The 14,132-nt window shown below is 38.8% G+C and overlaps 2 protein-coding genes across 3 annotated transcripts; both read right to left on the reverse strand.

The window, feature by feature from the left end:
* Positions 1 to 52: 52 nt before the first annotated feature.
* slc66a3 (solute carrier family 66 member 3) lies at positions 53 to 8,748 on the reverse strand. The gene is made up of 7 exons (XM_050061275.1): positions 8,478 to 8,748; positions 6,073 to 6,155; positions 4,262 to 4,331; positions 4,067 to 4,124; positions 3,543 to 3,663; positions 1,705 to 1,746; positions 53 to 555 (listed from the first exon to the last, which is right to left on the reverse strand). Exons 1-7 carry the CDS (start codon positions 8,621 to 8,623, stop codon positions 455 to 457), a joined length of 621 nt encoding a protein of 206 aa, XP_049917232.1. The 5' UTR covers positions 8,624 to 8,748; the 3' UTR covers positions 53 to 454.
* Positions 8,749 to 9,589: 841 nt separating this feature from the next.
* c14h2orf50 (chromosome 14 C2orf50 homolog) lies at positions 9,590 to 12,431 on the reverse strand. 2 transcript variants are annotated; one of them, XM_050061881.1, is made up of 3 exons: positions 12,114 to 12,431; positions 11,902 to 11,941; positions 9,590 to 10,792 (listed from the first exon to the last, which is right to left on the reverse strand). In XM_050061881.1, the coding sequence occupies exons 1-3, from the start codon at positions 12,344 to 12,346 to the stop codon at positions 10,595 to 10,597; spliced, it is 471 nt and encodes a 156-aa protein (XP_049917838.1). In that variant the 5' UTR covers positions 12,347 to 12,431; the 3' UTR covers positions 9,590 to 10,594. The 2 variants fall into 2 exon arrangements, with proteins under 2 accessions (XP_049917838.1, XP_049917837.1); XM_050061880.1 differs by having other exon boundaries at positions 11,890 to 11,941.
* Positions 12,432 to 14,132: the final 1,701 nt, after the last annotated feature.

A 14,132-nucleotide genomic window follows, 5' to 3' on the forward strand; every position in this document is an offset into this window, starting at 1 on the left:
TGCTGATTTTCTGGGTGTGTTTTCAATGCATGACACTGAAATCACGGCAGTGTAAGAAGCTGTAATGTTTGCTTTATTAAAATAGTTAAGAAAAGCTTTTCAAAATACAGTATTTCAAATCCTGAGGAAGAAGATCTCACTTACACTTGGCTTGCGCTGTCCTATCTAATAACTACATTTTGTCACATACAGTATGAAAAAGCATTGGTCTCTGCTGTCACTACACGCAGCAGATTATCAGTCACTGGAATGTTATAAAAAAGGTGTGTGGGTTCAATACTGAGGTAAAAACATTAGAAAAAGCACATTTTATGAGTCAGTATTACAAAAGCTGCTAACATAACCGTTGTTACTCGTCAGTTTTGTGTTTCAGCCCTGGCTGTGTCCAGAGTAACCCAGTAATCCCTGCTGAAACCGAGCTGGAAGACATGGGAGTGAACTGCAGATTTAAAGCTTAGTCCTCTTTCTTGGATCTGCTGCCGTTTCTCTGATAGTAGAGCACAGTGAGCAGCACCCACATGTTGAGCGAAGTCATGGCAATGAAACGCACCAGAACTGTGACAAAGAGAGAGATTATATTATATTTTACATACTTATGCTTAAAAACGTCACACTTACATCAAGAAACTGTTTTTGGCATCACAAAACAATGAGCTGAGGATGTGCAAGTTAAAAGGTGCTAAAGTGAATGTCCCTTGGTGTGCCAAGAGCTGACAATAGCCCCAAAGACAAAAGCTGACACAATGGCCACAAAACATCCACAAAGAGACACATAATGGCCTCAAAGAGACACAAATTGACTACAAAGAGGTGCAAAACAACTACAAAGACATCCAAAATGGCAAAATGACAACAGAGACAGAAAACAGCTACAAAGAGACAAAATGGCAACAGAGACACAAAACTGCCTCAGACACAAAACAACCACAAATGGATGTAAAACGGGTACAAAGAGACATAAAACAGCCTCAAAGAGATGCAAAATGGCCACAAAGAGACATAACAGCTCTAAAGACACACAAAGTGACTACAAGGAGATACAAAAGGGCAATAAAGAGACACAACAACCTCAGAGACACAAATCTAACACAAATAGTTGTAAAACAGACAAAATGGTCACAAAGAGACATAAACAGAAACATAAAACAGCCTCAAACATATGCAAAATGGCCACAAAGAGACACAAAACAGCTACAAAAGAAAACTATTTATATCCCCATTAATCCTGGCTGTCTCGCTCTTTCGTTGGATGCCTTTTATATGTCTGTGCCCAGGGGCTCATTGTCTCATAATCCATCCATGCTTTGGTGTCAAAGGGAAAACTCTCTTTCCAAACTAAGAAATTATGATAGCAGGTTCTATTTCATATTTCACACCACATGTGTACTGCATTTTCTCCCTTGTAAACCTGAAATATACAAACCTCATCCCAAATTAGCCTTTAAAGACACAGATACTATATGAGCAACCAGAAGCTACTATCTTATGGAAATTCCACTTCCATCCCTCCCACTGCACATCCTTACCCTCGTAGCAAAACACCAGGCCACAAAAAAAATCCTGTACTCATGTTAAACTATGATGATCATTATTTAGGAAACAAATATTTTTAAATTGTTCTTTTAGAGATGTTTATAGAGTTTGTAAAATTCCTGTGTGGGACACCACACATCCCACTGTCATTTGTAATTCAGGCTGACTTACCCTGCGTGTCTCCGGTTGTCACTGTGGTGGTGTAAATCCGCGCTGAAACAAAGAGGAAGCCCAGTTAAAGACATCCTCATTATCAAAGAGAACATCTAATATTTAATTAATGAAGCGTGGAATTTCTAATTTATTAAATGAGGAGCAGAGTAAATAGCATTATACATATTCATGAACAGGAACATTACAGTAACAGCACTGTGGGGAAAAGAAATAGTCCCAGAAATTGGTTACGCATTAATGAATTTATTAGGAATGCTGAACACGAGGGTTAGACTGACAAGAGGGTGATATTTATTTAAAAAGTGGAGATCGACCTTTCTGAAACAAGCTGTATTTCTTGTATCCCAGACTACTCTGGGTATTTAGACTACATTAACCTGAATTAATTGATTCTGAGACACGCTCCAAAGGTATAACTCAAATAGGTTTATTATCAATGTGCTACTTATTGTGTGGTCCATACATGACTTTGTTATTATCAGTATGAGTTTTAGTGACCGCACAGTGATCACAAGCTTTCAAAACCTGCTGATAATATAATGTCTTGGCATTTAAACCTGATGTAATCAATATTTTAAATATAATAACAATTGATCCCACAGAGATTTATCACTATCTTATCTTTCACCTCATCCACCTACTGTTGTGCTTCACCCCAGGGTGGCTGTGGGTCCTTAAAAAGTCTTAAAATACCTTTAATAAACATTTACTAACAAATGGTCTTGAAAAGTATTAAGTTGCCTTCAATTCAGATTGCATGTCTTAAATGTTAAATAGAAAAAAACTTTATTCATCCCCGAAGGGAAATTAAGCTGTCCAGCAGCTTATAAAAACAACGACATTTGATATTAAAATAGACATAAAATAAAATGTTAAAATAAGTTAAAAAATGTTGGCGCGATGCGTAAAAGTTAATTTATACTTCTGCGTCGTCGTAGAGCCTACGCCATAACCTACGTAACCTGTTGTCCCTGGTTTTATATTAGACAAGGAAAAGATCGCTAGATGCTAGGCTAATTTATACAATGTAAAATGCCATAGGCTTGTGCTAGTAAGTGTAGTGGTAGTGATTTTGTCTGTGAATCTTGTGAGTTGTAATGGAGTAAATAGTGTGCCGTTACCTTTGTTAAATGTTGCCCGCTAGTTGCTAGGCTAATTAATACATTGTAAAATGCCATAGACTTGTGCTAATAACGTTTGCATGTTGTATTTGTGGGGAAAATGTGTCCAGATAAAGACAAGTGTTTGTCTGTGAATGCTGCGAGTTATAATGAAGCCAATTTGTGTACTTGTTCAGCCATATTCAATGTGTGTTTAAGGTGTGTTTTGAATCAACTAAACTTTACAGCACCTAATAGAAACCTCCACCGCCAACTAGTGTTGTGGAGGTGTAACTGCAGAGTGACACAGACACACCACAGCACAAGTTAAAATGCTCACAACGGTGAAGGCGAAGTGTGTAGGCTACGTGCATAGGGTCTACGCACAACCATAAATCCCCTTTAACTCAAATTTAACACAGGAGAGAACTGCTATTCAACGGGGGGAACAGACTACGACAAACCCCATTAAAATACAAAACAAAACAAAAAACATGTTTTTGGGCATTTAGATGATGCAACGAGTCTGCACCATTAAACTACAACTTGCTGGCTAGCCTGCTTGTAGGTATATATATATAAATAAATATATATTTTCACTTTTGGTGTGTATTTCCGTTAAAAGTTTGGTCTAGATATTTCTAAGTTGTTCCTGTTCTAAAGTAACAGTATTGGGAAGGTTAAAGTGCAGCATCCAGGACTGCTTTGTTCTCATACCCTGTATGTGATACTTACCCATACATGTGTAGGTAGCCATGGCCCAAGTGAGGGCGCTAACCTGTCCAGCGTCTTTCGACCTCCACAGGCACTGCAGCTGGGCCAATTTACTGGCCGCACTGATGAATGTGCACAAGCTCTGAGAAGACAGTGGAAGTCAGACTGAATACACATTTAGTCTCCAGTGTTTCTCTGTGTTCATGTAACATCATGACCTGTGAAACTCTACAGCTCAGCTTAAAAGTTTTAGATATTCTCTGTAGCCTGCGACAACTCAAACTTTTAGGGAAACAGTCGCAGGATCACTGCGCTCACCTATTTATATGCAAATACACATTCAGACACATTCATCTCATTAACCAGCACGACCATTTGGCATTTATAAGGTCTGGGTGTCTTCCTGAGATGCACCAGGTGCAATGAGGTCTGGATAACTTTCTGTTCAGAGCTCCACCTCATTACTCCTGACTGATGACGTGCCATCTCTTTGCTTACTTTGTGACATGCTGTGACTTATGATTGATGTTGAACTGATTTATTACCATAGCCAGATCGATGATCCACTTCTCCACAGTGAGGAGCCTCCAACCTCCGACAAACCTGAACACATTAGGTTAAGGCAATAACACGTGACATACTGTAAGAGGTATCGACAGAAGCTGACGGCTCATTGATTGTCTTCAGCACTGAATGAACACTTTCCCATGCGGGGCTATTTGAAAGTGATGAAAGGATACAGCAAGGTGTAGATGAGGCTCTGCCGCAGGCTGCCGTTATAGTGAAGAATCAGGAGCAGGAGGAAGGCATCTGAGGACACAGGGAAGGTTATAACGCGTGGGCTGCATGTTTCACAGCACTGAGTTTGATTTCAAGGAGCTCTGACAGCTCTTACTGTCAGTTTAACTCACCCAGACACTAACATCTCTGGTTTACAGACTTGGTCTACAGACACATAACATATCTGAGACCTACATTGTTAAGACATCAGCAACAGGCCTCTATGGGCTCTGGAGACTCAAGTACAGTGCTAGTTACTAATGGAGATCAATAAAGGTCATAGTCAGTTCAATGCCTCTTTAAATTAAGACCATGTCAAGTCATTTGTTCCCACACAACACATGATTACTGTGGTAGTAGAATTTTTTACATGACATCAGCTACAGCCCACGTCAATCATGAGGATGATGTATTGATTTTCTGTCAGACCCTTGTTGCCATGACAAGATAAGTTCATGTGTCTGAGCTCTTAATTTAATTATTTCACCAGACAAAGTCTAGTCCAAACAGAGAGACATATTACAGAAAATCTAAGAATTACGTGTTTAAGATGAATACAATCTGTAACAGCTGTACTGAATGTCACTTTTTTCTTACATCTGAAGATTCTACTGAGGTTTTCGAATGAACCTTGAATGTCTGGCATCATATTCTATGATGAAAAACTCCTTTCAATTTGAATAAAGCGATTCATCAGATTAAATTAGTCTTCTTTATTAAATGACCTTTCTTTAATGATGAAAAATACATGAAAAATGTAATTCATGTTGCTGTTAGACTGCTGCTAGACTGCCGCTTTAATACAGGTGCATGCCTCCCTTTGTGTGCAGCAAGCAGGAGAGCAAACAGTTTTTCAATAAATTTTGTCTATTTGATGTTTCAGTGCTGTGGAGTTATTGGAAATCTTTGGATCAAATGAGTCAGACACAATCGCAGCCATCACAGGAATCTAATTCTATAAATAGTATGATAAGCCTACTAACAGTATTATGCTGCATTCACGTGCTCCTCAGATAACACCATTTCTTCAGTCATTCTTAGGATTTTGGTGTGTTCACAAGCTTTATGTCGTCACATGGAAACAAAATGGAGGCTACAAAGATGTGTTGTATTTTATTGCTCAGAGCATTTAAACAACGCGTCTATAACAGTTTGAAGCTTTATATTAGAAAGTGGTTTTGTCCCAGACTTGTTGCTGCACCTTTACATCCACTAGAACTATTCAAATGTTGCTTTATCTGACTAATGCTAATAAATAATTTTCCTAATGAATCTAGGTCTCCACCTAACAGTTAATCCCATGTTACAAATTACATGTGGGCAAAAAATTGACATGTAACATGTGAGTTAATAGAAAGATTATTTACTCTTGTCCACTATGTTTCTGCATCAACTTTGCAACTCCTGTACCAAAGTTTTTGCCAACTTTCCTAGTTGTTCTTCCGACTTAAGGGGCTTTCATGTAAATTTTCCAAGTCGGGCACTAATTTTTCCAATTATTCTGACACCACATGAATGCAGGGTTAGTGCAGCCTAATCTTTTTCTGCGACTGTGCAGAAACACCGGGTTTCAAACAGAATGAAAAGACCTGCCCAGCATTCGTATGTTGATCAATAATTTGAATGTCAGCGTGATGAACAAATCTTGGAACTACTTAGTACAGCCTTATAATAGCCTATATTTATCACATACATTTATAATGTTATTTGCCTACAAATTTAAACACATGACACCTTTTAAAAGGATATCATGTAACTTCAGACAACTCACCTTGAGCGATGAGGATTGGATATTCCAGGTATGTTGGAGGTGGGTAGTCATAGTACATCTGGTATGTTACAAAAACAATGAACCTGTTGAGCAGAAGGTGTCAGGTTATTACACTGTATTATAATGTAACATGAAACACTGAAGCAATGTTCAAGAGCAAACGAGGCAGCGACTGGGTGAGTGGCAAAAAACAAATCACTCAAAGCCTGATGGTATGGGAAAGAATTCAACAAACTCAGCCTTCAGTTATATAACATATATTTTATTAATCCCCTAGCGGGTATCCAATTTTTTCACTCTGTTGTCATATACACACAGGCCTGAAATACACACACATGCACAAATACGACTGATACATGCATTAAATGGAGAGATGTCAGAGTGAGGGGACTGCCTTGTACAGGCTCCCCAAGCAGTTGGGGGTTCAGTGCCTTGCTCAAGGGTAGCAGTGCCTAGGAGGCGAACTGGCACCTCCCTAGCTACCAGTCCATGCTCCATATTTGGTCCAGACGGAGACTTGGATCGGGGACTCTCCAGTTCCCAACCCAAGTCCCTATGGACTGAGCTACTGCCACCCCAGTAGTGGTGCCAGTGATCTGCAAATACATATGCAGATCCCACTGCTCTGATGCATAAAAAAGTACAATTTTTTATGCACATGATGATGTGTTCCTCACACTATGACAGTTTTCCTAAAATTAGATAAAAAAAAACAAACTCAAATACACCATCTTGCTAACAGTATCACAATATATCGCAATGTATTGACTGGTAACCCCTGTATCGTGACACAATGTTGGCTGAGGCACTGATGTGACATGAAGTTGCCATGATGATAAACAATCAAAAGGAAATTCAAGTTAAAGCTGCACAAGGCTTTTCTCCACACAGAACAAAAGATCTTTTGCTGACTGCACTTGATGAAACATTTAATTTCACATTTACATCAAGTGCCACTAAGTGATTTTATTCAGCGTCTATCTGAACAAGGTTATGGCACATCATCAGATGAACAACTTACAGTGGCTTGAAACTAACATGAGGAGCAAATATATTTTTATATGCAAAAAGGTTTGAGCTACATTTGTTCTGAGACAGGCTGGAAAGCAGTTTTAAAACTCAGAAATCTTCGCAACTATTAGAGTTATCACGTAATCAGTACCCGCAGATACAGTTTAATCAAGGCATTGTATAGTTTACCACGGAGCACTAAAATATTATTTATTGCACCTTGACATGTGGTCATGTGCTGTGTAAATATTGGTTTTTCCCAACAGCAACCACGGCAACACCGGAGATCCCTTAGCAGTTGGAATGATGAATATATTTGCTAAAAGGCTTTGATTTTTTACCTGACAATCACACCTAGTGCAGCTTTATGGCTTGGCTATTTCACAGTAGCATGCACAGTGACAGCAGGCTATCGCTCACCAGCACAGTGGAGACATTTGGGACAGTGAAGCTACTGCCAGATACCAGGGAGAGACATTGAGAAATTATACATCCTTACAGACCCAAAATTAAACAAGATCCGAAAAGAACTTTTATAAAAGCTGCAAAAATCAAAAATAATTTGACAATATCTCCTCGAACCCAACATGTAATACTGACTGTAAATTTAGTTGAGTTATTCCTAGCTTTGCTTGTGTCAATACTTCCTGTTCAGACACAAGAACCAGCTCACCGCACTGATTTAACCTCAGATGTCACACTCCTTCACACAGATGTTAGGACACACACACCTAATTGAGGCTACATATCCTTGCCCAAAATCCTCAGCTCTGTGAAGAAACCACAGTTTAGTGTTAAGCCTTCACAGTGGGATTAGGTTTTTGTATTAGAAAGCTTTTCAGCTGTGTGCCTCAAAACTCGGTCAGGGATCCACCTGGAGACATTCTCTACTGTGCATCCTCTAGTTTACTCTTAATCTAGAAAGGAAACTGGCTTTACATCCTCGTGCTTGCACCAAATAATCACTATGTATGAGGATGTGCTCGTGCATTTCCTTCATTTCCCCCACCAAAGGCAAACAGTGGGGCAGTGATGATGGTTGAGCAATAATATAGGTTTTATAACATGTTATTTAAATAAAGAATGTATGGTAGTTCAAAAGTATGCCGAATTGACCATTACATATTAGTAATTCAATAGCAGGTTTAAATTGAGTTTAAAGATAGTCGCACATTCACCTCTAAGCAAGACCGTAATAAATTGCAAACATTTTAAATGGAGTTTGGAGCTGGGGTCCTCCCCACCAGAGGTGTTCCCGGTGAGGAACTGGAAGACAACATCATTACACCAGAGTTGCATAATCGTAAGTAATGCACTGCATACTTTATCACACTGTTCCCGTTGTCTTTCTACACAAGTTTACAGATCGATAACAGTATTTAAAACTCACATACCCGATCAGCTCGAGGAGGAGACTGTTGAGGCTGACTCCAGCCGTGGATTTCGCTCGCATCAGTGTAAAAATCTGCGGGAACTTCAGCACCATGCACACAAACAGGGTGCTGAAATTAGCGGCATGTAGCAATGTGTCGACCGGCATTGTTTATTACTGATGGAGATGACAAAAGGTGAGCTTTAAATTGTTTGGTCTGACAGGATTTTGCTAAATGTAGCAGCCAGATGCTGCTGCTGCTGCGCGGTCACCAGTGTCAAGATGGATGAATTTAGTGAAGCTTTCCGTTTTAAACTTTCAAAATAATAGAAAGTGACGCTTATTTTCAAATAGTGTCGTGAAATATGTAGTTCTAAAAATAATAAAATCTAATAAAATTAAATTTGAAGTTACTGCAACTCTAAAAAGAGTTACTTTGTCTAAATTGTATTCAAAGAAAGATAAGTCGACTTTTATTTTGAAGGCTAAGATGTTTGATTTTCTTTATAACTCTGTGAACTTGGCGGTTTCTCACGTCAGCCGGCATCCTTTCCCACTTCCGCATACATACACTGAAAGCTGATTGGCTCGTTGTGCTCACAAGTTACTCAGAGTTAACTCATTTCAAAACCTGCCGTGGTGTTCTCTTCCTGTCCTCTCGTTTCAGTGAGTCTGCATTTCAACAGTCTAGGACAAAAGTCCTCAGTCTGCTGTGCTGTCACATGATGGAAACCACTGAGGCACTATTACTCAAATACTCTAAGCAGGGGCACATACAGTATGAAACAATGGGTTTTGGGGGCCCTCTCCCAGAATGTTTTGAGCATCAAACAATCAATTTCCTGTGTTCTGGTGGATTATATTGCACCTTATTGTGTATTTTCTGCATCAATATATGGTGTAAGTGCCTTTAATTTTGTCAAAGGAAAAGTTCTCTGCTAGTTTTCATGTTTTTATTGGAGGGACAAATGCACATGTTCTAAATATTGAGGGGGGAATGTCTGCAGCGTCCCCCCAGAAATCTATACCTGTTAATTTCATCATATTTTCTGTACTGATTTAACATGACATATTATTTAATACTATAAATATAACAAAATCAGTTAAGTACACACAAACTTTAAAATGCAAAATCTTTATTGCAATAAGACATTAACTTCCAGATTGTACAAATTTCTCAAATAAACTGGGGACCAACATTTTGATTTAAATTAAGACAAAAGGGGCAGTTATTTATGATGACTTAACAATATACAGAATGGCCTTTTAGAACTGCTACAGTAGGCTACAACAACCTGAGATATGCTGCTGCTCACATAAAGTGCAGACGAGTGTAAGCTACACCATTGTGAAAATCACACAAAAATAAACTGATGTAATTCCTCCACCGTGGAACAATGGCTTAGAGGTCCTGGTAAACATTTGACAGTATGTAACAGCTATTTTAAACATTTCATTTTAAAAAAATAAAACCAATTTAACACCAAAAATAAGATATAGACTTATTCCTGCAGCATGGGTAAGTAAGGAGCTGCTTTTAAACTGTATGCTAAAGTTTTTTTGTTCGTCTGTGCAGCTCAATTTGAGTGCACAAAGGAATGAAGTGGTGATACAACCTTTCTCTCATCCAAATTTGATCAGGTATCTTGTTAGATTATCAAGTATCTGATTAAACACCTGACGGAGCTCGGATGACATGAATCTGATCTGCTGGTGTCTTCTCTTCTCACCTGTCTTTATCGCCTTCTACATTAACTCTATAGGCTACTCTTGCATGTAACCTTTTCTGCCGCAAAGAAGTACCCAAACCAAAGACTACATTTCTGGACATAAAGTACAATATGAAATAATCAAATATTTGAAGAATTAGCAGATGTATGAGAGAAAACATTGTTCTCTTGTTAATCCTGACTCCCTCACTGATATGGCTTCATATGTCTGTATCACCATTGAAATGATCAAAAAAGAAAAATAACATGGAATCTAAACTCACTTAGGCTGAGCTATGGTGAGTGCCACACCATGCCAAACTTATAATCATCTAAGCTCCACATAAAGACAATGCAGTCTGTAGAATCCCAAAAAGAAAACCCTGATGTGCAGAGGTCTTGATGACAAGTGGCTCATCTTCAGAGCCGTCTAGCAGGGCAGCATCTCTGGATCCAGCTTGCGCTTGTGATTGCCTCCAGACCAGAGTAACAGCCTGTCCAGTCTGACCAGATCACTCCCCAGCTGAGTGGACAGTCTGCTGCCAAACATCTGGTTGGTGGTGTTGGGGACGCGGTCAGAGAAGAGTGACATGTAGCTGGGTAAAGGCTCCTCTGACTTCAGCTGGCCCTACAAACACACAAGGGGTCACATAGACACATTCACCTGTATAATGGCCTACAGATGAAGCTGACGTTCAATTCATCAGGGACAAATACGACTTAGCTATCTGTAATCGGTTACTACATAGGATGCTTTTTTACAATACTGTCATCTATTATATTCTACTGAGTATTTAAACATGTTTACTTAATTTTGATGTTCAAAGAATTTACAAGGAGTGACTCTAAATGAAAATAAACAACCAATGATGCAAACTTTTTCGCATCATTGGTCAGTTTTTATGGTCAAAAAGTTAAATATTGTGCTGTAGAAAAAAGACACGAGGGCATAGGTGTCACTACAACATAAAAGGGGGACATATGTGAAATGTGGGGCTTGGGTACCTCCAGCAAAGTAAAAAACAAATAAGTCCACACCCCAAGTAGCTCCCAATTAGAAGGATTTTAATGCAGAATAAAGTTTCAAGCCACATGACTCTTCCTCCATGACATGAAAGTTGCATAAAACTTTTATTTTGACATAATTAAGGACATTTCTGCCCTAAAATGATGAAGAAAAGGCACAAAATTGTGCAGAAAAAATCACCAGGATGCAGGAAATTGTTGGAAACTCAAAATTTGAGGGAGGTACCCAAACCAAAAACAGTACAAAAGACAGCCACATCCCAACGTTGGATGGAGAGAGTGCTGGACCTCTCAAATTTTGAATTTTAAATAATTTCCTGCATCCTGGTGAATTTTTCTGCACAATTTTGTGCCTTTTGTTCATCATTTTAAGGTGGAAATGTCCTTAATTATGTCAAAATAAAAGTTTTCTGCAACCTTCATGTTTTTATTGAGGGGAACAAATGCACATTTGAAATACTGGGGGGAACATGTCCCCTGCATCCCCGCAAAATCTACGTCTATGCAAGGCAGTATTTTTCATATCTTCCGTGCACATTTTAGTGTGACTGTCAGGCTGTTAGTGAGACATCATTAAAGATATTTGACCATATTCATGTAAATATAGGCTATTCAGGGGTACTGCACAAGAAAATGTGTTTAGAAGAGATGTATTCACTTCACAGGAGTCACAACAACATTTGTGAAATTTGCACATACGTTTAGTCTTACCATCTGATCATAGTTCCTGAGGAAGTTCCAGTTCTTCTCCCTGTGGATCATGATGTATTGGTTAAAATCTGTTAAGCTTCAGTGATCTATAAACTAATATAAACTGCCATAACTTCACTACACTCCAAGATTTTAGCTTGTAATCACCATCACAGAAATAAAGTCGTATCCTCCCCAGCCAGAACAGTTAGATTATCCAGTGTCACACTCACCATTCCCGCACTCCTCTCCTCTCACTCCACACCATCTCTTTCCACACTTGGTCCTGTTTAACGGGATCCCTCCTGTCTGTATTCAGCTCCGGGGACACCGCGTCTCCTTTGGCTTGGCGCGTCCTGTCCGCTGCTGCTGCCGGCTGCCGGGTCGTTATCGGCCTGGTCCCGTTGGCTCGCTCCGGTAACCGGTAACCTGCAGAGGATACGCGCCTAACATTGTTCAAGTCCATTTTGGTAGCTCGGTTGAAATCGTGGTTTACCGTCAGGTAAGCGGAGTATGTGAAGAAAAATCACTGCCTGTACTGAAGCCGGTTTGTTTGTGTTTCCATGGAAACGGTGAGCAGGGGGCACACAGGAGGCTACTTCACAATAAAATGTGAACAGGACCTAATTAACATAGGCTACCTGTAAGTAGGGCTACATCTCAACCACATTTAAAATAAGATAAGAGTTTATTAATCCCTTAAAGAGGAAATTCACACGTTACAGCAACTTAAGAGTCACAAGCAAGAATAAAAAGTGATTGAGTGATAAGATAAGTAGCCTATACGATAAAAATACAAAGTAGATGAAATATAATTAAAAAATAACATAAAACACTATACAGGCTACACTATATATACCACTTATACAGACACTGTATGTCCATGAGAGTTGCACAGGATAAATGTAAGACACATGATGTGTAGTATTTTTTCTAGAAAAATATAAACGTAGCCTATAGGATATAAATATTATTGCATTTTAAGTGGTAAAATATTGCACAATAGGAAATGGCACGGAAATATTACGCAGTATAAATTTACACAGGCAGATATCCTTTATATTTATACTGTGTGACATTCCTGTACAGTTTCCTATTGTGCAATCTTTTACCACTTGTTGTGCAATTTTTTCCCCCCAGTAAAAATACATTTACATATATGTACAGTATATTTAGCCTACCATTACATCAAGTGGGAAACTGATTTTCATCCTCCAAAGCACAATGAATTTAGGCAAAACGTGCTCAACATAAATTTAATCAAGATCATTACAATACACTACTGCTTCTATAGCTTGCAACAAAGATGGAAGGCTATGTTGCATTGTTTAGCCTATGACCTGTGATATCAGCCTATTTGTTTAATATTTGGAAGCACATTGTGCATACTATCAACTATTTTTCTTTTTAATGTCCAAGAGTTCTTAATTCCATCATTTGAAAAGCTATTTCCACCACTAACAAACACTAAAAAACCTCTACCAGCTTGTTTCTCCCTCCATCGCTCATGCTGACACACCTGCTCTTGCAGAGGATGAAAAAAAGTGATTGGTGGTAAGGAAAGGATGAATGGTTCTAAGCTGCCCCAAACTTGAACCACTGGGACTTATCTGAACCAGTTAAGTGCAAGGTCTTAGATAGAGGTAGAAGTATATGCTGAGGGCTCTTCAGGTTGATGAAATTGCACTGAGTGTCTACAGCCCAGCATCCCACACTACTGACCCTGTGAAATGACCATTTGCTGAATGGGAAAATGAGTAATGTCCCTGTGTGTAAACTTGGTGCCCCCTGACCGTGGTAAATGATATAGTAGGTGTTGGACTTTAAAGTAGACTATCTCCATGTGCAGGCAATCTCTGTTCCACATACTTACAAATATAACATTGCATTTTCTGTGTGAGTAGTTTCTGTTGATTATTTGGGTACACATGCTCTCAGAGATTAATGTATCATCAAAGTAAGTGTCCATATTCAGTGGAACAAATCATGTGTCCAATTAAAATTAAACCATTAAAATAAGAAATATAATTGTATAGAAATGGTTTCCTTGTGAAGAAAATCCACATATTTCAGGATTTCGAAATATATGGACATTTTTAAAATATTTAAAGTAAATTTAATCCGAAAATGTTATTTTCATCGAAACTATACAATGCTGTGAAACTTCTCATCCGTTTCTATATATCGGTTACATTTATTTTGAAGACCGGAAAAGCACGACAAACACTTTTACTCTGAAATCTGAATGCTGA

Source organism: Epinephelus moara, chromosome 14, assembly GCF_006386435.1.
Source record: "Epinephelus moara isolate mb chromosome 14, YSFRI_EMoa_1.0, whole genome shotgun sequence".
In the NCBI taxonomy this organism is placed as follows: domain Eukaryota; kingdom Metazoa; phylum Chordata; class Actinopteri; order Perciformes; family Serranidae; genus Epinephelus; species Epinephelus moara.